Below are 22,876 nucleotides of genomic sequence, written 5' to 3' on the forward strand. Positions count from 1 at the left end.
TTTTTTTTACTGCTGAGCAGAATACAAGATGTTTAATTATTATACAAAGACCCTTTTTTGGGGGGAAATCAGTCAGTTTCAGGGCAGCACATGAGTAGATGTGATGAAGCTTTTATCCGCCAGGTGTCGCTATTTCTTCTCCTTCCACCGGAAACTGAAAATCAGTCAAGTCACACAAAATCAGTCTGAGACGAAATTTAATTCAGACACAATCATGATCCTTTGAATTTACTCTTTAAAGGAATCATTGTCAGTGACAGTCCAACCTCACCAGCTGCTGGAGAACACACATAATAAGAAGGTGGGAAATTAGATGGAATGATAAATCTACTAAAATAATCCACATTAATTTATGAAAAAAAAAAAACACACAATGTACCGCAATTTAATTGATAATGTTCATCTAATCTATCCCCAGAATGAAAGTTTAAACCCAATTAATCATTTATGTGAAATTTTACCTCATTTCTACAGTTTTCATCTTCTATGCATGTTTTTATTGACGTGATTTTATTTGTATTTTTTGACAGTTTTGTTGCTTTAAAGGCGCCTTGGAGCTTTCAGAGCTCTCTGTGAATAAGATGTATTAATATTATTATGATTTCCCATCCGGCTGGATTTCGTTTTTAAATGTGACAGGAAGCCGTGTGTGTGTTTTCTCCGGCGGACTTGACGCCGCCGCTCCTCCGCCGCCTGCCGGGGAGCTGCTGACGCAAAGCCGACAGTCGTCGCCAGGGATCGGGCTCCGGAGCCGGCGGGTCCGCGTCGCACCGTGTGCTGCATTGTTTGACCGATAGACAGCCGGAGGTGGAGGAGGTGGTGGAGGTGGAGGTGGTGGTGGTGGGGGGGGAAGCCGGTGATCCGGTTCGACCGCCTGCATGTGAGGACTTCACGCCGGGAGCCTGCAGCCCGCAGCCCGCTCATCAGCCTCGGACACCCCGACCACAAAACAGCCGGGTGGGGGTACCGGGGGTGGGGAGGGGGTGAGGGCGGTGGAGGAGAGTAAAACCGCGTTAAAATGGCAACCACCGCCCGCCCCCGGCGACCATAGACCCGGAGTCAGGTAAGCCCCGGCCGGCTCTGCTCGCTGCCTTCATCCGGAAGGTCAAACAGAACTCCGTTCAGAAATCCGACCATCTACCGAGCCGGCTCTCCCGTTTGAGCCAGCCGGGTTAGTTTGGAGAAACACGTTCGGCCCTCACATTTTCCACATTCACAGGCAACATTTGCATGAATGTTTTTTTTTGTTGTTGTTGTTGTTGTTGTTTTTATTTTTTGTATTTTTGGAGAAAGGCTCCGGTTCGGTTGCCACCGCCCTCCGTGGCCGGCTGCGGTGGAACCCCCCCCCCACCACCACCACCCGTCCACACTCCGGTAGGGCTGAAGTTGAACCAGTATTTAAAGTTTTTCGTGTTTTCTTTGAAAAAGTTAAAAAAGCTACCGATGCGGATGTGTCCTTCTGTTAAAGGCAGAGGTCGTTACATCGAAAATAGACGTTTGGTCGGTGTGGATGTCGGCCGGTGAGGACGGCCACGTTAAAGTAGCGGATTTTTAAATGGAGTCTGGCGGGGCTGGCTCTCCCCGGGGCTGGCCGCTGTGTTGGCCGGGAACACTGCAGCAGACAGCGGGGAGGCTGCTGGCAGCTGTCACGGAGATGAACAGGCACATTTCCACCAAATCAAAGTCCCATTCATCTCCAAATGAATGACGTCTGTTACCTGTTTTTGCTCTTTTACCTGCGAGTCTGCGCAGTTCGTCTCTCCTCTCCGGCACTTTGAATCGTGAAGTTTTAATTTACCACTAAAAAAAAAAAAAAAAACAGAACAAAACAATCTATTAATTAAACGAAATATTAGAATAAAAATGATCTCGTTATTCAGCATACTTTGTAGTGACGTCACACACACCTGTAAACACACCTGATCACTGAGATAAATCAATCAGTGCCTTGCTCAAAGGTCGGCCAATGATAGTCCTGTCAGGAAACGTGCTTGTCTCTTGTCTGGATTTGGGGGCACTGGAGTGAATGACAGTGTGATCAGGTTTGTTTTTGTTTTGCGTTTATTTTTTATTCCTGGCTGATTCGGTTCATATTTAACCTTGACGAGTATTTTGGTGTAGACAAACTGTTGCGTTACAAGTAGCTGAATCAGTTGTGAATCAGCTCCATTTTTGCTGTGTGGCTGCAATTGTACAGTCAACTACCACTGGGTTACTGCCATACAGAATAAAAGTAAAACATCTGTTTTTATGTATTAAACTCTGCAGCCTCTCTGGTTTATTGAGGACAGCCATCTGATGTATTCTCAGGAAGTGGAAGTCACACTGTGTCCTATCACATGTTTCACAGTGTTGGGCTTAGATCTGATTCAATTAGGACTCTTAAGTTGAAAATTAGGAGAATCCTCTCTCAGTGATCTGTGTCACAGCAGCCGCTGCACATCCAGATGCTGAGAAACTGCAGGAAAGGCATCTGCACCATGTAAATGGACCAGTTACTAGACCCTGACGCTTTTTCCAGCTGTGCAGTTTCTCAGGTGGTCACCACACTCAGACTACTCAAACCCTCTGTGTGTGTGTGTGTGTGTGTGTACAGGAAAGGACAGCAGTGTTTTATTATAGTACAGTTAACATTCAACAGTCTTAACAATAAAGTCGTCAAATCCTTATGGCGAAACACAGACTGAGAGAATGAGCAGCGAATAGTCTTAGAGTGTCTCGGGTCATCAGGTACAGTCATAATGTTTGATGATTAATCGATGTTAACCAAAGGTTTGATCTCAGGTCTGTGTATATAGAAGAAGAGCAGCTGCCGACCATGATGAAGGAAGGCTGTTTTTTCTAGAAGAAAGGTCCTATGTGTTTAGAAAAATTAAGGAAAATGAACACACTTGGTTCAAGAGCTTTTCTTTTTGAGGTTCGGGGTTCTTTACTTCTTGTGTGTGTTTTTGTTTGGGGTTCAAATGAGACTGAAAAGAGTTAGGCAAACGGATCGATGAGGCTGAAAGATTGTGTTAAATTTAGCAGTGTGTAAAGTTCACACACAGGCAGTCTGATGCAGGAATGTGGTACGTTTATCAGCGAGTATGAGCTCACTGCAGATGTGTCGTCGTGTCTGTATCTGCTGACACACACAACAAAAATAAGGACACAACAGTTTTGTTTTTGCTCCCGTTTGTCATGATCTAATACTTTTTATCAAGGCAGACCTCTGTCAAAGATGGACGATCATTTATTTGATGGTGAACAGCTCAGGTGGATCTTAAAGAAAAGTGGACGTTCCCTCAACATGTGCAACATCTGTGGGATGATGTTCTCTGATAAAACTACACATTTTAAAGAGTCCCCGTGCAATAATCACAGTGCTGTGTGATCAGGATCTGGATCCACCACACCTGTCAGGTGGATGGATTATCTCAGCACTGAAGTGTACAAAGAGCACAAAGATGGAAATAAAAAATGTCGCAGTTATTATAACTCACAACCTCCAACGTGAAAATCTGTTGAAATATTTAATGGGCCCATTAACATTAGCCACATTAGCATTAGCTTCTCCAACATTAGCTGCAGCAGCATTTGCTACAGTCACTAGCATGAGTTACAGTAGCAGCAGCTATGGAAGCAGTAGCTTTATTAACATTAGCTACAGTACCATTTGCTACCATAGCTTCACTACCATTAGCCTAACTAACATTAACTACTGTAGCAGTCGCTTCATTAATGTTAGCTACAATAACATAAGGTTTGATAACAATTGCTTCACTGGCATTAGCTACAGTAATAGTAGCTTCTTTAACATTAATTACAGTAGCATTAGCGTCACTAACAATAGCTACAGTAATGTTAACTACGGAAGCAGTAGCTTCATTAACGTTAGCTTGACTAAATTAGCTTCTCTAGCATTAGCCACAGTAACATTAGCTACAATAGCATTAGCTCCTCGAACATTAGCTACCGTAACGTTAGTTTCACTAACATTAGCGTCACTATCATTAGCCGGAGTAACTTTAGCTTCTCTAGCATTAGCTACAGTAGCATTAGCTCCTCTAACATTAGCTTCTCTAGCATTAGCCGGAGTAACATTAGCTCTTCTAGCATTAGCCACAGTAGCATTAGCTGAGCCAGCTTTAGCCACAGTGGACTGCCTGTCTCCTGAGGTAAAAGTCACTGTCACCAGTCCCCCGTGGTCTCTGCAGTTTTTTTGTCTTTAAATTGTTGTAGTAAAGTAGAAAAACCTGCTGCAGCTTATTTTTGTGAGCGTCATCATCCAGTTTTATTGAAGAGAATAAGCTGCTGAACTTCAGAGACAGGAGGACTTTCAGAAAGGACTTGAATATTTAGATAGTTTAGTAAGTTTTTTTTGACACCCGTCCTTAGAGCCCATTAACCCGAGAAGAAGAATAAGAATAATCATCTTCAGGAATCCTTCTCTCTGACTTCAGTTTTCCGACTCTTCATCGGGGACAGCTGTGATTCCTGGCGGTTTGACAGACTTTCTCCTCGGTTAATTTCTGCTGTAAAGATGTCAGAGAACAGGCCCGGCTCGGAAAGACCAGTTTTTATAAGCAAGATCAATGTGAGTATTTAAAAAAAAAAAAAAAAACAAAAAGATGGAGAAGAAGGAAGGAACAGAAAAGGCCTGAGTGGAAACCCTTTCAAATACCAGTTTCCTGTTCTGTTGGGTGTAACAGTAGCTGTGTGGATGAAACACACTTTGGGAATAAACCCTGCGACGAGGAGGCTGGAGACTTTCTCAAATTAATCCATGAATGAAACAGAAATGTCAGATTTCCATCATAATTTCCACGTGGCCTTCCATCCACTGACCTCATCTTCTTCTGCAGGGCTTTAATGGCAGCGACTGGAGGATTGTTAAACTCTATTAGGGCTAAACCAAATCCAAGATAAATCATTAGGTAATTATTTTTGGCAGATATTGGATAATGAGTCATGGTTAAAATGATAATGCGATTTTTCCTAAATCTTGCAACAAACAAGAAAGTTCCCTTACGTCTGTATAATATAATATTAAGGGCAGATATTTAATTTATAGTCTATTTGGACAAATTATGCACAGCTCCTGTGAGTTGCTATTTACATAATACTATAGTGAATTATTCAGCCCTAATCTCTGTCAACATGTCAACTCTGAGTTTCTCAGCAGCAGTGGAGCAAAACAAGACCTGACTCATCTTTTTTTTTTTTTGGCCCGTTTTCTGTAAACTCTGAAAAGCTAAGCTCCATCTGGATGAAACCTGACAGGGGGCGGCGTTTGGAGGGTGACAGCGGTCCCACCCCCACTTTGTGAGTCTCGGGCGGGGGGTGGGGGTTCATGAGTGAAAGTCTGACCTCGACCACGTGACACACTGACATCAGCTCTTTGTTCTCTTCTCCGCCCTCTGATTGAAAGGGTATAGTTTCTGATGGGGGGTTGGGGGGGTTGTTTTTAGACAGACTGGGCTCTGTGTTGTTGGGTTTCATGACATCTCACTTGCTGTGATGTCTGAAACACCCAGCAGCACTTTAACATTTACACTTATGGCAGATTCACTTATTATTTTTTAATGTATTTCAATTTTCTTTTTAAATTTCTTTCTTCGTTTGCCCTCTATGCTTCCATATTATCAAGCTTTCGCTTTTCAACTATGAAAAATGTTAACGTTGTAAAACTTTTGACTGGTAGACATATCAGCAGGGCGTCTGGATTCCAGGTTATTCTGAATTCTAAGCTGTAATAAAGCTTTCATTCTAATTTACCTGCTTCATCACGATGAGTTAAATGAACTGGGATCAGTTCTTGATTGCTGTGTAGTCCTGAACGTGCAGACATCTCCCACTGAATCACTGTGATACTGAAGAAAACCCCAAAAACATGAAATAATGAATGAGCTTACTTTTCTGAATTCTATGTGGATTCCTGGAAGTTTGTTCAGGGTTGTCTTCATAGTACGCTGAATATTTTAAAGTGTGAGACTCTAAATTAAATCGCTAAATTGTGGATGTCAAAAATTGTCATTTGCTGCGTTCTTCCAAAGCGACTGTCAGCTGACTTCCTGCATCACTTGCTGTCAGTCCAGGACATTCAGGCCGGTTGGACCAGTTCTCCGTCCACACTGGCGTCCACATGGTATCAGACTGTGACAGTGGGACACAGCTGTTTTTGTGGTGTGACTATCAGGATTTATATGTCTCCGTGGGGGCACATAATGATGGGGGGTGGGGGTACCAGCAGCCCTCCCCACCCCCAACATCCCTCTGTGTGTTATCGTGACCCGTGGGCGCTTAAAATGCAGCAGACTCCTGTCTGACGGGCTGATTACGCTGCTGCGTCTGAGTTCCTGTCACGAAGGACGTTTCAGTGACTTCATTGTGTTTCAAAAAATGGTGACCATCCATCCATCACATTCATCCACCATAAGATGTCCCATTTCGTTACAGAGGCTCTCAGATGAACAAATATAAATAAACGCTGAGCTCCTATCATTGACATGAGAGGAGACGTCTGTGAAATGTCTCTGACAGACGCTTTATACTTTCTACCATTTTGCTGAATAATATAAATTGGGGAGAAAATGATCGGTAGTTTTCGACAGAAGAGTCTGGGACTTGTCAGGGAACAGCTTTTTCTTATCAGATTCATTTGATAGATGTAGGCCTGCTCAGGCTTATCATCCAATATTAATGTCCCCCAGCTTACATCAGTGTTGCTCCGGTCGCTCGTGTCTCATTAGGTTGTTTAGAAATATTTCGTAATGTAGACATAGACGGTTGTTCAGTAATGAACCGATGTTGTTTTTACATCCTCACCCTTTAATTTCCTCTTTGTTTCATCGCATCCTCCTCATTGTATTTTCGTGTTTCCTTCCTTCCTTCCTTCCTTCCTTCCTTCACACTCAGTGGAGACAAACTCAGGCTTTGTTAGTCAGATCCCGATCCAATCCCCAGGTCTCTGGGACCAAAACAAAGCTTTTTGAGTTTGATACCTCATTGGATCTGACTGGGGTTGATGCTTCAAAATCAATATTGCAATCCAGGTTTTGTGTATGCTTGAATCAGATTGTTGAGGTTAGGTGATGAAGTGTAATGAGTCACGGATAAAAAGAGAAAGTCTCTCTTTAGCAGCTTTTGACTGAACAGATTCTGTCCACAAAACATTTTAATAAATACTTTTTAATATGTTTTTTTTTTTTGTGGTTTCAGTACATTGGCCCACTGTTCTCTTCTGATTCTATATAAAATAGTTGAGTTTTACCTCATTGATCATTTTCTGCCAAGTTTTAGCAGACGTGAAGACTCCAGGCCCTGACTCCACGGCCCCGGTCTGACCTATATACATACACATCTGGGTAAACTTCAGCTGGTGTGGCCTTACAGCTGGGAGATTTTCTGCGTGTGCCCCAGACTTGGTCCAAATCTGACAATCATCCTACATCTGGGACAGACTTGGGTCGTGGGACTGGGCTGAAAACTGGGCCAGAAATAACATAACCGTGTATATTTCTCATGCATTTTGCTGTACTGTATGTGCCTTCACATGCAGCAAGGCATTTTTTATCGGTCCAAAAAGTGAAAGTATTAATGAAGCGAATAATCTGGAGATCGTTTGGTAAATTGTTATTTCCATCCTGAAACGATGACAGACTGTATTTATTGATTACCATCTCTTTTCTCTGTCCTCAGCTTATCTTCACAAGCTCCATGTGTCCTCACTGCTACTTCTAGCAGCACTTCAGCCGAGCTTTTCTCTTCCTCTTACTCCATCTCTGCTGAGGCGGCGACATGTCGGCGGCTCAGACCCAGAAGGAGAGCAGTGAGGCGGGCTGGGGCTGTCTGGAGTCTCTGGGTCTCAGCCAGAAGGAGCTGGTCCTGGCCGAGGCCCTGCAGATGGAGTACGACGCCCTTTCCAGACTCAAACAGGACAAAAGCAGCACGGGAATCAGCCAGGCCGGATCTAGAGCTCCCAGTCAGACCAGTTCCAAGACTCCAAATCCCTCCACTGAACGCCCGCGACCAACCCCCAGCCAGCCCATTCCGGTCTCCACTGAGGGAAACCTGCTCCGGGGCCTCTCTGGATCTGATTCCTCTCTGAACCAGCCTGGAGGGTCCCAGTCTCCACATTCCATCCCAGGCAGGGCGCTACCCCCTCAGGGTGGCTACGTCAAAGAGTCCCTGTACATCCTGGACAGTCCTGAGGTCAACAAGTTCCAAGACTATTCAGGCCCCAGCCTCGGAGACTCATTTGGATCTGGATCAGGGTTTCTTTCCAAAGGCATCCCCTCTCTTCCAGATGATGTTCCCCCCGCCATTCCTCCGAGAAACCCCATCCCTCCATCGTCGGGGTCAGAGAACCCTTTCCTCCCCCCCCGACCCTCCACCATGCCTCGAGACGTGAACCTGTTCACGCCTGACGTGGATCAGCCCAAAGTGACCTCAGGAGGAGAGCTGAACTACGACAACATCAACAACTCACTGTCCAGACTCAACGGGAGCCAACCGGGGCCCCGAGGCCGGAGGACCAATGGGGACCAGTCAGGGAAACCTGTGGCTCGGAGTAAGACCCTCCCCCCTCAGGTGCCCCCCAGGACATACGTACCACTTCCCAAGAGCAACAAGAACCAGCGGCGGGTGTCTGCAGACCCGGTAAGGTTTCTCATCTGACATTTGGCTTTTGGTTTTGTCAAACATCTGGTTTTCTTTTCGTGTTTTGAATAATTTGGATCCCAATACAATGTGCCTGTGTACTGGATTTATACAGACCCCCAAAAAATTCTACAATGGACTATAATAATTTCATAAAGTCATTAAAATATCAAAGCCTCACTGAAAAAGGCACAAAACCTTGCATTTATACTTTTTCCAAGACGTTTTTCCCAATTATAAATAATCCAGTGTGTTTACTTCTGCGTTTATTAGAGCTGCAGCAGTTATTTGATTATTTGTTAGTTGATTGATGGAAGATGAAGCCACTATTTTGATCACGGAGACATAATTTTAATGGTTAGTAATAGTTTTCTTTGTCCTAAAGGGCAATAAACAAACTGTTGATCAGACAGAACAAAAAAAATAACTGTTAAACTTTTACAAAACTAATGTAAAAATAAGATTCTCCCATCTGAGATGCTTCAGATATTTAAATCAATTATTGAAAATTGCACATAAAAAGTTTTACATCCAGCTTTTATGCAAATTTTGACACCGGCATCACACCTTAATACTGATTTCAAAACGATTTGAGATGCTTTTAATGATGTAATAATTTTGTACAGTCGTAATCAAAACTAGGTCAAACAAATGTCTCAGTGTTTTAGCTTAATTTGAAACGATCTGTAACTCAGGTACTGAAGTTCAATGTCCAGCTGCACGACTTTTCACATGTTTTTGTCAGCAAACACTCAGAAACATTTCCCTGTTGAATGTTTAAACTTATCACGTCCACAGTTTGACAACAGTTTCTGCCATTTCAGCAGCAGTCAGACCAGTTTAACAAGTAATCTAAAACCATAACGGTGAGATCAACAAAAACCTGGTCGACAGGTAGGAGAGTCAATGTCACACAGTTTTGTTAATACAGAAGCCCTAAAACAAATGTTCATAAAGTCAGTGCACATCACAAACACACCGATGACACTTGGCCTGAGAGACGTGTATGGATGTATCCTCGTTTACAGCCAGCGTAAACAGGAAGTGGCTGCATCCCGTCCTGTATATGATCCAGCAGCATTTGTTTTTCCTTTTCCTCATCAGTTATGCTCAAACTCTGAATCTCTCTGCTGTCATACCAGAATTACCATTTTTGATTTTTGAATTACAACTAGTTTTAAAGCATGGATTTTATTTGCTGATCTAGTTTGTTGTGGTTTCAGTCCTGCTCTTTCATTGTAACAATGATATTAAGAACCAGTTGGTCCCAAGCTGCTGATAAATATAAAGATAAATTCATTACTTAGTGACAAAATCAACAAGTCAGATTATTCACAACAGACTTGAGCTGCAGTAACAGAGACAGTTAGAAGCAACAAAAGGCTGTTCATATTGAAATTCAGCCACAAAACATCTGGTTTACTTGTATTTGATCATCTTGAGGCTTCTTGCTGGTGGAGAAACATATAAGCCTTGTTACAGACACAGTGATGTGTTGTTTTTATGATTCCTGCACTTCAATGATAAGCTGCCCGGAACTGATCTGCCTCATCCTGCTGCCTCACATTTCCTCTGTGTCGGTCCTGAAAAAGGACGCGGCAGATAGAATAGTTTGCTCATTCAGGTAAAAATATATAGAGTGAGAGCAGCCTGTGTTTGTTTCCTGCAGAAGCTGCAGTTTTATGCAGTATCTGCTTCTGTAGGCACACATTTGTCGCCTACACCCTGTCAGCACTGACAGTTTGTATACAAACTCTCTAAATAATAATAGTAGCCACGTGCATGTTTTTTTGTCTGTATTTAAACCAGAACCTTCAGTTTATTCATCTCAACCTCAGCTGACTTCTCTGCTCTGGAGGCACATGAGTGGTGTCCACTGGGAGCCATTTATTTATTAAAAATTTATTAATTATTCATGCCTGCAGTTATTTAACATATTATTTTACCTTTTCATTTTCAGAAAGACATGCAACTCTCTTTCTGTCCCTGAGCATTATATTATTCACAATGAGTTCATCTTTTCTTTTAGGTTGAACGAAAACTCAATGAGATTCAGTTGCTAACTGATGGACCAGCTGTCTTCTGACTGGCTGGCTCTGTTTGTGATTGACAGGTGTCTCTATGCTCCAGGATGAATGGATTTGGATATGAACTGTTCCAGGTGTCAGAGGAGAGAGACGAGGAAGTGGCAGCTTTCTGTCACATGCTGGACATGTGAGTGAAACCAACACACACGGCTCTGGCTTCCAGGCCAACTTGACATAATGATTCACATTTTTGCTATCGTATTTTTTAGTAACATCAGTTTCACAGTAACAAACAGAGCTGGTGTTATCATCAGGCCAGAAACGTATTAACAGAGAAATGATCGATAATGAAAATAATGTATTTGACAGTAATTAATCCTTAAAAGCAGAACCTGCTTAAATACCAAAAAAAAAAAGTTTTTTGGTAATTTTCTTTAAAAATCTATTTAATATTTTCACTTCTGATAAATAATGAATAAATCTGAAGATGACGCCCTCATCGTGTGGTCACAGTTTACGTTCGGCGTACCCGTCCAGCGACCAATCGAAGAACGCCGGCTTCGTGTGGTCGCCTTCAGTCGGTCATGAGGAGCTTCATCAGGGTCTGGGGGTCAGCGTGAAGGTCACCGTCATCAGTGAACACTTCAGGGAACCACTCACCTTTACCTGTGATGGTGAGACCCTGACAACATGTGACAGTCTGGTGTTTTCATATTGAACATCTTTATTGACTGAACGCACACATTTTCACTTCCTATTTTCACTTCATTCATTTTCATAAAAGTCAAAATAAGTGAACTGGATGATCCTGTGGGGGGGGGGGGGGAATTAAATTAATGTTAATATTTCTTGTAAAATTGCATGTTTTGCCAAGGCCTTGTCCTGCAGGAAAAATAACTCTTGTCTCTGTGTCTCTATGAGGTTCGTCCACGGTGGATCTCCTGATCTATCAGACTCTGTGTTACGCTCAGGATGATCTGGATCACCTGAACGTGGATGATTACCTGCTGAAGGTCTGCGGGCAGGATGAGTTCTTCGACAAGTAAGAACCTTAAACCTCCAGAGTCCACAGGGACGTTTTGGTCACAGAGCCTGAAGCAGCTGCTTTATCTTCTCATTGATAACTTGTTACAGATGAGTGCTTTTGTTCAGCTGAAGCTGGTTATGAAACTGGATGTTTTTAATTAACTCACTTCACGTTGAATCATCTGGTTTATGAAAAAACCTGGGGGGAGGGGGAGTAGTGTCATATTTCAGTCCCCTCATGTTTTGCTGAGTTTTTGCCAATCCTTAGAAGATTTGCAATATTGAAATAATTATCAGAGGAGGGATGACATGTTTTGTTAGCCTGTTGTTGTCATCATGTTTGTAAAACTCAGCTCCGTCTGCGGTTCTGATAGAACCCCCCCCTCTTGTGTTTGTGGTTTGTTTCCTTTTATATTTTGTGCTTGAATAGCAATCATTTCAAAAAGGCAGTTTCACAGCCTTTTATTGCGTTTAGTAACTGCATGGTCAGTACTTCCTGTGGCACTTCGGCGTGCATGATTCACTGTAGACACTGAAAACATGGAAAATCTTAGTGTAAAGAAATTAAATTTGGGCGGTAACATCAGGTTACTACACATTAGAAAATTAAACCAGAGACGAATGTTCTCCTCAAACCTTTATGGGTGCTGAAGTTGAAAAACGTCCCCTGTCCAAATGGAGATGCCCCTGCAGACAAAAGGTATTGGAAAAAAGCAACAGGAGTCGGATCAGATAGGCCTTGAACTTACATAAAATACCAAAACAAATGTAAAAAAACGAGGTGTGAATGATGTTGTTTTCAGTTTTAGCCTACATTAGAAATTACCATAATTAATCAATATAAATAATTATAAGTCTTTGTTGACTTTCTGATAAATGTTGTAACTAATAATAAGACTTATTTTTGTATATCTCAAAAAAAAAAACAACAACAGTCCATTGTCCCAGTTAACAATGCAATTTTTTGTTATTTAATGTCATTTATCGCCCTGAAAGAGACTGAAAATATAGAGTAGGTATCTTTGGTTTTGTGTTTTTTTTTTTTTTTTTTTTTGTTTTTGTTTTTTTTTTTTTGGGGGGGGGGATTTCTCATCCCTGAGTCTTGAATGCAGGCTTCAGCGTCTTCAGCCTGTCAGAGTCGACGTGCCGTCAGCTGGACTGGCCAGGAAACAGCCGAGTAATAAAACAACAGCAGCGCTGATCTGTGGTCTGTGGTGCAGACTCATAATGACAGAGGACGGCTGAGCTGTGGCTGCTGCTAAACCAGCAACACGACTGTTCGCACAACACACACGCCACAACAGACACACACAGCTATTAGTCTTTCTACACTTCTGAGGACACTCAGTTGCAGTTATTTGAACCTCAAACCAAAGCCGGAGTCCAATCTGGAACCCTGATACCAAGTCAGACCTGTCAGTGGATTCGGACCCGAGAGACAAAACGAGCAAGGATGTACGAACAGCTGCAGCTCTTCTCATGTCTGTTATTAATAAATGAGTCCCAAGAGAGGAGCTCCTGTTCAGCTGTCTGTGTGTGTCTGTGTCCTGTGGAAGTGTGTTTTAGTCTGATAACCTGCATCTGTAAGAGCACGACTGAGCTTCCTGTGCTGAAACAATAACTGTGAAAACTGACTCTTACAGCAGCAGAGCAGCTCTGTTTGTCTGGCCCCTAAGGACAAAAACTAAAAGCAAAAATCCTGAACTGAATAAGATTTAACTGAAGAGCTGAGCTGAACACACTCCGGCTGTTCACTGTGGGCTCCAGATCTTCAGATTCATCATAAGTTCCAGTTGTCAATAGATTTAGGTGACCACGGCTGATTCAGCTGCTTTGAATGAGACATTTTGACCTCACAGAGACAGATATAGGCAAAATCTGAGAAAAGAGAACAGCAGAACTGATTCTGGTTTCATTTTTTGCTGATAAAGAAAATGGCCGCCAACCCACGACAGACAGAACTCTGGTCTGAACCGAGCTGAATCGTTGCTTATGAAACCTTCTTGTTTCTTATTTTTAGTTTTTGATCACTTCTGCTTTTTCAGAGACAATGTTTTTACTCTGATGCAGCTGTGAATCTGAAAACCTGCAGTCAGAAGACAGAATCGGCTGTAGTGGCACTAATAATAACTAAAAATTAACATGAAGTCCAACGTATTCTCCCTCTCTCTCTGTCTCTCTGTCTCTCTCTGTCTCTCTGTCTCTCTCTGTCTCTCTCTGTCTCTCTCTGTCTCTCTCTGTCTCTCTCTGTCTCTCTCTCTCTCTGTCTCTCTGTCTCTCTGTCTCTCTGTCTCTCTTTCTCTGTCTCAGCTCTCAGACTCTGGCCGGGCTAGAGTTTGTTCAGCAGTGTCTGAAATTCGACTGGGATGTTCGCCTTTTCCTCATCAAAAGATCAGACATCAACACAGAGCTGTCCCGCACGGTATGAACACACACACACTTATTTCCACACCCAGATGTTCATTCCTTCCCTTTTTAGCTCCGTTTTGGTCTCCACCACCTGCTCAGGGAAATACCTGACTCGACTGCTCGACTATGTTCACCAGCTGCTCTACGACAGTTTTATCTCTGGAGTCTCTGTAGGTTCATCACACAGTCACTTCCACAGAGTGTCACACATAAACAGCCTAAACTGACCAATCACAGCCTCCCAGTTATAATAACACAAATAGACACACAGCTTAGCACAAACAGGAAGCCTGAATATACACAGATGTGGACAACACTCATCGCAGCAGCAGCAGCAGCAGCACACGCGCTCACTAATTCAAATACACTGACAACACAACATTTCCAGATCTGTCTTAAAGCTTTGACAGGTTTCTCCCTCAATTTTGGCAAGTTCTTTTTTTTCTCATCATGTGGTATTTTAAGCCTGACAGATAAAAGGCAGGTAGTGAGGAGGCCTTCTGCTATGGGCCCAACAGGCAGTGATGTCACTCTCTGTCCCATTTTGATCATTAGATGCGAAGATTTGTGTTTTTGAAACTGCAGTCTGGTGCGGGACAGGAAGTGGCTCATTCCAATTGAAGACAAAAGCAGATTTGTACCTGACATTTTTTCAAATCTGATTGACAGAAAGATGACGACGAGACAGCATCCACCATGAACCACAGTATCCTTCTGCAGGAGCGTCCAATCAAACAGACTGTCACCAGGTGAGGGGCGGAGCCTGGGCCTCCATTGGTTCAACTGGGAAAGCTCATGCTGCACTTGATTGGCTGCTATTTAAACGTTGTGATCATTTGAGATTTTAAAGTGGAAAAGAACAAAAGGAAATAACACATTTTGCTGATTTGCTTTTTATTTGTCTTTGTTGTCATTTTGTTCAGGGAAGCTCTGACTCTGCTGTTGGACACTTTTCATAATGAAGCTGAGTGCTTCGTGCTGTCGGAGGTAACACACATACGCTGTACTTATGGAATGCTTCGTAATGTAAACATTCCTCTTTTTCACATGCAGAACAAACGCTCTTCTTATATCTTCACCTTCACCATCTATCACCTTCTCCTCTGCTTGAAGGTGGAGCTGCCGCTGCACGTTGAGCGTCTAGTCCAATCAGTGAAGGCGCTCTGCAGCTCCTTAGCCGCCGTGGAAACCCCTGATGTGACCTCTGGCCTCAGCCAGCTGCCAGCATGTCCCTGTCGTCTTCAGCCCAAAGTCCTGAAGGTGAGAGAGGCCGACGATGGGAAGTGTCTCGAATGTTTGTTTTTTTTATGCACCAAAGGTGTCTCAGTTTGTTCACGCTGACTGTCTTCTTCTCTGTCTGTCCTCCTAGGATGCTTCAGTGCTGGCTGTCAGAGAGAACAGAGGTATGTAACAACGACAAACACAAACAACAACAAAGACCCTTATATTTAAGGGTCAGTTCAACCCAATCAGAAAATACATCTTTGTTTTTTTTTTCCTTTAAATATGAAACAATTTGTTGATAATAATTAACATTCAAAACCCTCAATGAAAGAAATTTGGCTAATTTACATGTGCACAGAAAGGTTATTGCCTTTTTTGTCAGAAAATTGCTTGACTATCACGAAACTTAAAAGGTCAGATGGGTAAAAACTGTGAGACCCCAGAGACTTTTTGCTGGAATTATTCTTCAGCAGAAAGTGGTTCCAGTTACAGTGACCTGTGAGGTGCAAGATCCTCATTCTGAAGATCTCTGAACCATCTCATGACTTGGCTCAGTCTTGACTCCCTGTGTGTGATCTTACAGAGAAAGTGGTGGAGAAGTTGACGGCAGCCATCTTGGATCTGGTGGAGCTGTACTGCAGCACCTTTAACGCCAACTTCCACACAACGCCGCAGAGTCACTGCTGCACGGCGCCGATCCAAGAGGCCGGCCTCGTCAACAACGTGCTGTCCTTCAACGTGTACGCCGCCCACAGGATCCCCATCACCTGGGCTGCCAGGTACGGCTTCACACGCACGCACAGCCCCAGAATCCCCGGGGTCTGATGCCCTGTTCATCTCCACAACACCTCACATAAATAAATCTCAGAGGGCACCTATGACTCCACAGTCTGGATATAACGACACTGCAGCAGCAGATTTACTGTCAGCCATCCAACTCAGCGTAATCTGAACTCTGACCCCGAAACACATGAGCCAAGTTATTTTGATGCCTTATTTGGTTGGGAAAGTTGACAGAGAAAGCGGAAATGTGGGAGAGAGGGCAGAGGAAAGACATGTAGGGAAAGGTTTGGCTGGTCTATAATCAAACTCTGAACCTCCTGCTCTGGGTTCACCGTGTCCATACGCCCCCTTACCACATGTCCATCAGGGAGGAAACATAAGATTTCATGGAGTTATGAAGTTTGTCCAAAGTGTTGATGTGTTGTTGAGCAGCAGTGATTGATGTGCTTGTGTCCTTTCTTTTTTGGGGCTTTTATTTTGAAAGCCACAGTGAGAGAGGACAACAAGAAAGTCAAGAAGAGAGACAGAGAGAGACTTTATAGCACATGATTAGGGAACAAATTGATGAGCATTTTTCCAGGTTTAAAGTGGATACTCCACCACAGTACAGACATTTCTTTACTTCCTGGGTGCGTTCATTTTCTCTGAGAATTAGATTAAAAGTGTTCATCTGTGTCCCCTGCTGGAGTCTTAATGTGCAGAATGACAGTAAACAGAAACAGAAAACACCTCCAGTTCCCACTTTTGCACCCTTAAATGTCATAAGTGGCACACTGAAGAGCTTCAGCCACAGAATTAGAGTTAAAATCCCACGCACATTTTTTCCTTCATGCCATTAAATGACGCTGAGCTTCTTGTTTGTGTTTGGACAGTCACATATGAAACCAAAACGTGTCACACAGTCGGTTTCACGCCCCCTGCAGGCCCCAGCCGCCATCGCAGCCTCATGGCGAACAAACAGACTGATGACTCAGCTGTTCTCAGACCAGCACAGAGAGTCTGTGTGAGCCTGAAACAAAAACTCAGACCCAGAGCTGAGTTTTTGTTGCCCCTCCCCCACCCGCCTCTCTCAAACACACACTCACACACACACAAAGAGCTGACTGCCTGGGAACCAGACCTGACCTTTGACCTCTTGAGAAGAGGCAGGACTGGTCGCTTTGCCTGACACCTGGCTGTCAGCAACACAGACCATCTGTGTGTGTGTGTGTGTGTTTGTGTTTTTGTGTGTGTGTGTGTGTGTGTGTGTGTGTGAGAGGGTCTGGATCTTTTCAGAAAGTCAGAATCTGAGGTGGTTTGTGTGGAAACAGGTTGAACTGTTTTGTCGCAGTGGCTGTGAACTGCAGCTGATGAATCAAACGCTGGAGATGGAGACGTGGCGTCACGTGAGAGCAATAAACCGATCTGTTTCTGTTAATGTGCCGCCTCAGTAGATGTCAGTAGATGTCTCCACATGTCGATTTTGCTCTGATATACTCCGACACAGACTAGCACTGGAGGAACTGAAGAAGGATGTTTGAGATGTTAGAGAAATAGAATTGATTCAGATCTGTCAATGCGACACTAACTTATGAACTTATAACAGTACTACTGCTACTACTACTAATAATAATAATAATGGTAATTAGCTGTAGAGATACCTGTTGCTGATGCGGGCCGCACAATATGCAAAATGCAGACGATGAACTTCTGTTTCATTTTCATTGGAAAGGACAGCAAAATGATGTGACTTCAGTTGGGTCTTGTATCGAACACACATGATCATCTGTACACTAGAGGCACGGTTTAAAATTGTATCTTCTATGATTTGGATATTAGTAGTCACGTTGGGATTTTGATGATATTTGGTCCTGGTCTCCCCCCTCCCCCTTTCTCACAGATGTCGGTGTAGTTTATCGTGTGTTCAATCTTCAGGTAAATGTATCCTCTGACTGTGCAGCTGCTAAATCAGACATGTTGATGGACTCACCTGTTGTCATCGCAGTCACAACATCTGGCTGTAGCTGTTTTTTTTTTTTGCCCTAGATTTGGCCTCAACAGCCTCCACACTTCCTTTCGCAGGTGTTTGTTGAGTCATTTGCAGGCCAGGACGCAGGTGTGGTTTCAGATGAGAGGTGTTGTGCTGCCTTCAGGTTTCATGACATCATCTCAACCTTCATCAATAGAAAATCCATTTCAGAAAATACTGAAATTCCCCTCGAAGACGTCGTCCCACACACACCCTTGCATTTGTCTTAAAAACCAGATTTATTTTCTGGTCAACTGCAACTTGATGACAAAGTGCACTGTCAGTCTGTTTTCAGTCTGTACGAGACTGACCTGCAGCCGCAGTGCCTCCTTGAGGTCATGTGGTCTGACCGTAACAGCTGGATCCTGACAGGAGGAGGAGCGGCTCCTCCGCAGAGCCTCTGTTTGCTCCTCAACTGTTTCTGAAGTCGAACCCTGAGATTAAAGAGCCTCACATGGACTGTGAAACGTAACTCTGCCAGTTTAGAAATACTTTTCATTTGACTCACTCAGATGTTTCCAGTTTCCTCTGCAGCTTCTGTGTCTTCACCGCTTTCTCGACTTCTTACAGCGAGCTCAGAGTTTGAAGTTAGAAACCAGAGCTCAAAGTCCAGCCTCAGGGGATAAAATAAAAAAAAATCCTCTTTTACATGTAGTAAAAGGCTGATCTCTTTTACAATGAATCAACTTTATGTTGAGCTCCATGTTCATCAACAACATGACCTTTAACTGCTGGTTTATTTTTCTTTTTGTAGGCTCAGTAGAAGCTCGACAAAATGAAAAACTAAGGGGGCAGTTTTACTGTAACAGATGATTAACCTAGTCATCAAAAGTAGAATCACCAACATTATCTATAATGACACTTTGTGCTGGTCTGCCTGCAAAGATTTAAAGAAATGTTCAGATGTTTTCTGCTGTGTGAACACCGGTCCTGTCAAATTGGAGAAAGAAAGCAAAAGTTACGAGTCAGCGAACTCGAATGAAGTTGCTCCAGCTGGAGCTGCTTTTAAATGCATCATATTCAGGAAGATTGTTTGGTCCAGTGATCAATAGATGTTTTTCAGCTTAAATTTTTAAACTCTTCTCTTCGTTGTTTTCCTGCAACGTCAGAGTTTTTCCGCAAACAGAGGTTTAAATGGTTAGATGAACCTAGGTGACTTTAAATCAAGAATGTAAACTGACCTTCCTGTCAGAGGTCACAGATGATGAGCCACCAGTTTAATCTTTAATTATATTTTTCAAATGTGTTTTCTCCGTCTGTAAATTAATGGCAGCTGTCTGATAAATGTGCTGATGCGGTTTGAGCCGCAGATGTTTTATTGTTGTCTATAATCTGCAGGATATCTGTTTGTCATGTGCAGACCAACCCGCCAATCAGAGAGAGGAAATAAAGCTGCTGATCTAGAATCAGACTATTATTTCATGTGTCTGAGATCTTTTTTTTTTTTTTTTCTAATCTCGTTATGACATCATGTCCCTCTCCTGCTCTTTGATTGGCCAGTTACGAGGGTTTCTTCCTGTCGTGTTCGCTGACTCATGGAGTGGCGGAGCTCTGCGCGCCGCAGCACACCAGCAAACAGTCTGTCAGCAAATACCTGTTCCACCTGGTGGTCTGGGACCAGAGGTACGTACTTCACCTGAGTCTCCCCTGAGCCCAGAGAGCCAACACAGTAAAGCTAATGCACGTGGCCAAAAGTATTAAGACAGATGTGTGCACCATCTCTCCTTTCCAAGTCAGTAATTTTATGAATAGATCAATTTAAATGAATCAATACATTTAGGAAAATGTAACACATGACCCAAAACATCACAACCTGGCTGAGTGATGATGTCACAGCCTCACCTGCACTCACCTGTACACCCCCCCCCCCCCCCCAACCACCCTTCTCCAGGGTGTGTTTCCCAGTGCAGATCAACCAGCTGCCCAGAGAGTCTCAGCTGACGGTGACCCTCTTCGCCAGCTCTCTGCCCCCCCCAGGAGGAGCTGAGGACAAGGGGAAGCAGCGTCGCAGCATCGAGGCTCTGGGCTGGGTCACCATGCCACTCTTCAACTTCAGACAGTGAGTCACATGAAGCTCGCACACAGGAAGTCAGTTCCCCCGGAAACAACCCACCGGTGACCCTTGACCTGAGGCAGTTGATTCCATTGGACAGAGCCGGTCTGGCTGTTTCTGGCCTTCAAGCTAAGCTATGCCATGGCCAGCTGTTTTACCCCATGATCATTCACACACACACACATACGCGTGTGTGTGTGTGAATGATCATGGGGTAAAACAGGATCCTAAATGTTTCTCCTTCCATGAGGCCTCTGTTGAGCTTTTTTGTCATTTCCATTTGAAAAGCAGGAAGTACGGACTGATACTGATGTGATGTGAGCGTGTTCATGTGCTGACTTAACCCCCCCCCCCCCCACAAACACACAACTCCCCAACTCGTGTGTGTGTGTGTCTACAGTGTCCTGACATGTGGCAGGAAGTTACTTGGTCTGTGGCCTTCGACTCCAGGGAGGAGTGGGAACGTCCGGACCAGTTCGCCCAACTTCAGCCAACCGGACAGTGTGATACTGCAGGTGACACACTCATTTATGACTTTAAGGTCAAGGTGACCTCGCAGTCTGATCCCCTGAAGATTGAACCTCAGATTTCAGTTCTGGTAGCCGAGGCTGAGAGAGAGTTACAGACCTTTAACCTCAGTGAGGTGTTCCTCAGACTGGACTGCTCTCAACCTGTATGTTAAACAGCCCCCCGCCCTGCCACCCCCTCTGTAAACACTGTAAATACTGATTCGTGGTTTGTTTAAGCTGATTACAATGTTGAGCTTTGACTCACACACGCTGCAGTTGTGTGTAGGTCGATGTAACAAACTCAGTCTGTGGCTCTTTGTTTCAGTGCAGTCAACTGCTAAACACACACACAGTACTGGGAAGCTTGTTCAGATTCAGTTTGAAGCTTCACTCCCCCACAGTTTTAAGGGGCCACTTCACCATTTCAGAGCCACCAACCATGAAGCTGGTGGTGCAGAAATTAAAGAGGGTAAAATTGAAACTAACTAGTCATCATGCTTCAGATAATCACCCACATATAAGTCAAAGTTTCTGTGGTAAAAAAAATTAAACCCAACTTTTTAAAAGGTTCACAAGTCAAAGTGTCTCTGCGTCGCCTCTTATGGATGGTCTTTTTTTTTTTTGTTTGTTTGTCTTTCTATATCTCAGGTGGACTTTCCCACCTCGTCGTTTGAGGTCCGTTTCAGTACTCCTTCTCCGGCAGACTTCTGCCCGCAGTATGACTTCTCCAGACTGGACACCATCAGTCAGATCCAGCTGCAGGACGTTCTGCATAAGAAGGCCTTCTTCTGGTCAGAGACACACACACACACACATGCTGTTGATACTGATATTGATTTAAAGGACAAAATGATGTTGATATGTAAAATAATCAGATGTTGGTGTATATTAATGAAATAAATACCAATTCAACAAACACTTTGGTGTGTGCTGATAAATCTAAATGAACCATAATAAATGAAACATTGTACATCATCAGAAACTAACTATTGAGTGTTTAATAATATAGATAAATAAAAACTACACTGTATATTGAACTCAGATTTTTACATTTTCTTCAGTATCAATATATTGAATCATGGAAAACAGTTGAATGTCCATTTAATAACTTGACAAATAATTAATACAATTTTGGGAGAGATATTTTGGATAATTTTATGTTTTATATATATTCATGTATTTCCTTATAGAATTACCTGTCTCGTTCATAATTATGACACATCCAGGCTTCTGTACTGCAGCACTGGACATACTTTTTATCTGCTGGTCTACTTCGTTTCAACGTGCAGAACATTTTGATGTCTTCCCCCAGAAATGGGAGATCAGCTCCAAGTATGTGAGCCAACAGAAACAAGAGCAGCAGACTTTTACCTCCTGTGAGGTTTCTGCTGGAGCAGTTAGCAGGTTTTCCAGAGTTCTGCCGGTCACTCTGGGTCTTGTAGATGTTTGGCCCAACCCAAAACTGTGTGTGAGACATTCGGTCCTTTCTCAGCATCGATTAAGATGGATTTGAGAGTCCCTCACGAGGCTCTTAAGATTTACAAAGTGTCTCACGTTTCCAGTCTACTAAGCTGTGCTGTACCTGTGCAGGTTGACGGCGGAGGACAAGCGGCTGCTGTGGGAGAAGAAGGCCTTCTGTCAGTCGGAGAGTGCAGCGCTGCCTCTGGTTCTGGCCAGTGCACCCTGCTGGGAGTGGGCCTGTCTGCCCGACATCTACGCCCTGCTGAGACAGTGGGCCTGTCTGGGACACCTGGACGCCCTGGGACTCCTCCACGCCTCGTACGTTCCTTCTCACTCGAGACTCACTCGACCAGCTGAAGACCAGAGCACCTGAGTGACATCATCATGTGTGTTTTCAGGTTCCCAGACCAGGAGCTGAGAAGGACGGCTGTCCAGTGGATGGACTCCATCTCAGATCCAGAGCTGCTGGACTTCCTGCCCCAGCTGGTCCAGGTAACACGTCGGACAGAGTCATTTAGTTTGAGGTCGGGTAGTACAGATCATATTGAAGGAGCTTGATCTCTGAGTTTATGAGCTTCTCCTGTTTTGATTCAGTGTTGGCATAAACCCAACCTTCCTGTTGTGTAGCTCCTGTTATCTGTTGTGTACATTCATACATTCCATTGAAAACATTTTCTCTGATTGGCCTTTGAGCTCCAAGTCAGCTGCTCCTCCCTATTTTATAATCACTCGAACT

General features: G+C 43.7%; 1 protein-coding gene and 1 long non-coding RNA gene across 3 annotated transcripts in view; one reads left to right on the plus strand and one right to left on the minus strand.

The window, feature by feature from the left end:
• Positions 1-29: 29 nt before the first annotated feature.
• Positions 30-2,005, minus strand: LOC115043202 (uncharacterized). The gene is made up of 3 exons (XR_003840722.1): positions 1,908-2,005; positions 1,737-1,800; positions 30-154 (listed from the first exon to the last, which is right to left on the minus strand). It is a non-coding gene; the product is annotated as an uncharacterized LOC115043202 (long non-coding RNA).
• Positions 258-22,876, plus strand: part of pik3c2b (phosphatidylinositol-4-phosphate 3-kinase, catalytic subunit type 2 beta) — a 32,679-nt gene continuing 10,060 nt past the window's right edge. The window contains exons 1-17 of one of the 2 annotated variants that reach the window (XM_029501455.1): positions 258-301; positions 7,681-8,640; positions 10,754-10,854; positions 11,181-11,341; positions 11,589-11,709; positions 14,004-14,115; positions 14,772-14,851; positions 15,026-15,089; positions 15,216-15,362; positions 15,472-15,505; positions 15,910-16,105; positions 19,618-19,740; positions 20,009-20,176; positions 20,571-20,685; positions 21,328-21,470; positions 22,270-22,458; positions 22,539-22,632. In XM_029501455.1, coding sequence (XP_029357315.1) covers positions 7,780-8,640; positions 10,754-10,854; positions 11,181-11,341; positions 11,589-11,709; positions 14,004-14,115; positions 14,772-14,851; positions 15,026-15,089; positions 15,216-15,362; positions 15,472-15,505; positions 15,910-16,105; positions 19,618-19,740; positions 20,009-20,176; positions 20,571-20,685; positions 21,328-21,470; positions 22,270-22,458; positions 22,539-22,632 — 2,709 coding nt within the window. In that variant the 5' untranslated portion in view covers positions 258-301; positions 7,681-7,779. Of the gene's footprint in view, positions 302-908; positions 1,064-7,680; positions 8,641-10,753; positions 10,855-11,180; positions 11,342-11,588; positions 11,710-14,003; positions 14,116-14,771; positions 14,852-15,025; positions 15,090-15,215; positions 15,363-15,471; positions 15,506-15,909; positions 16,106-19,617; positions 19,741-20,008; positions 20,177-20,570; positions 20,686-21,327; positions 21,471-22,269; positions 22,459-22,538; positions 22,633-22,876 lie in introns of those variants that run through there. The other variant, XM_029501454.1, reaches the window with a different exon arrangement.

The sequence above is a fragment of the Echeneis naucrates genome, chromosome 5 (genome assembly GCF_900963305.1).
Source record: "Echeneis naucrates chromosome 5, fEcheNa1.1, whole genome shotgun sequence".
Lineage (NCBI taxonomy): Eukaryota > Metazoa > Chordata > Actinopteri > Carangiformes > Echeneidae > Echeneis > Echeneis naucrates.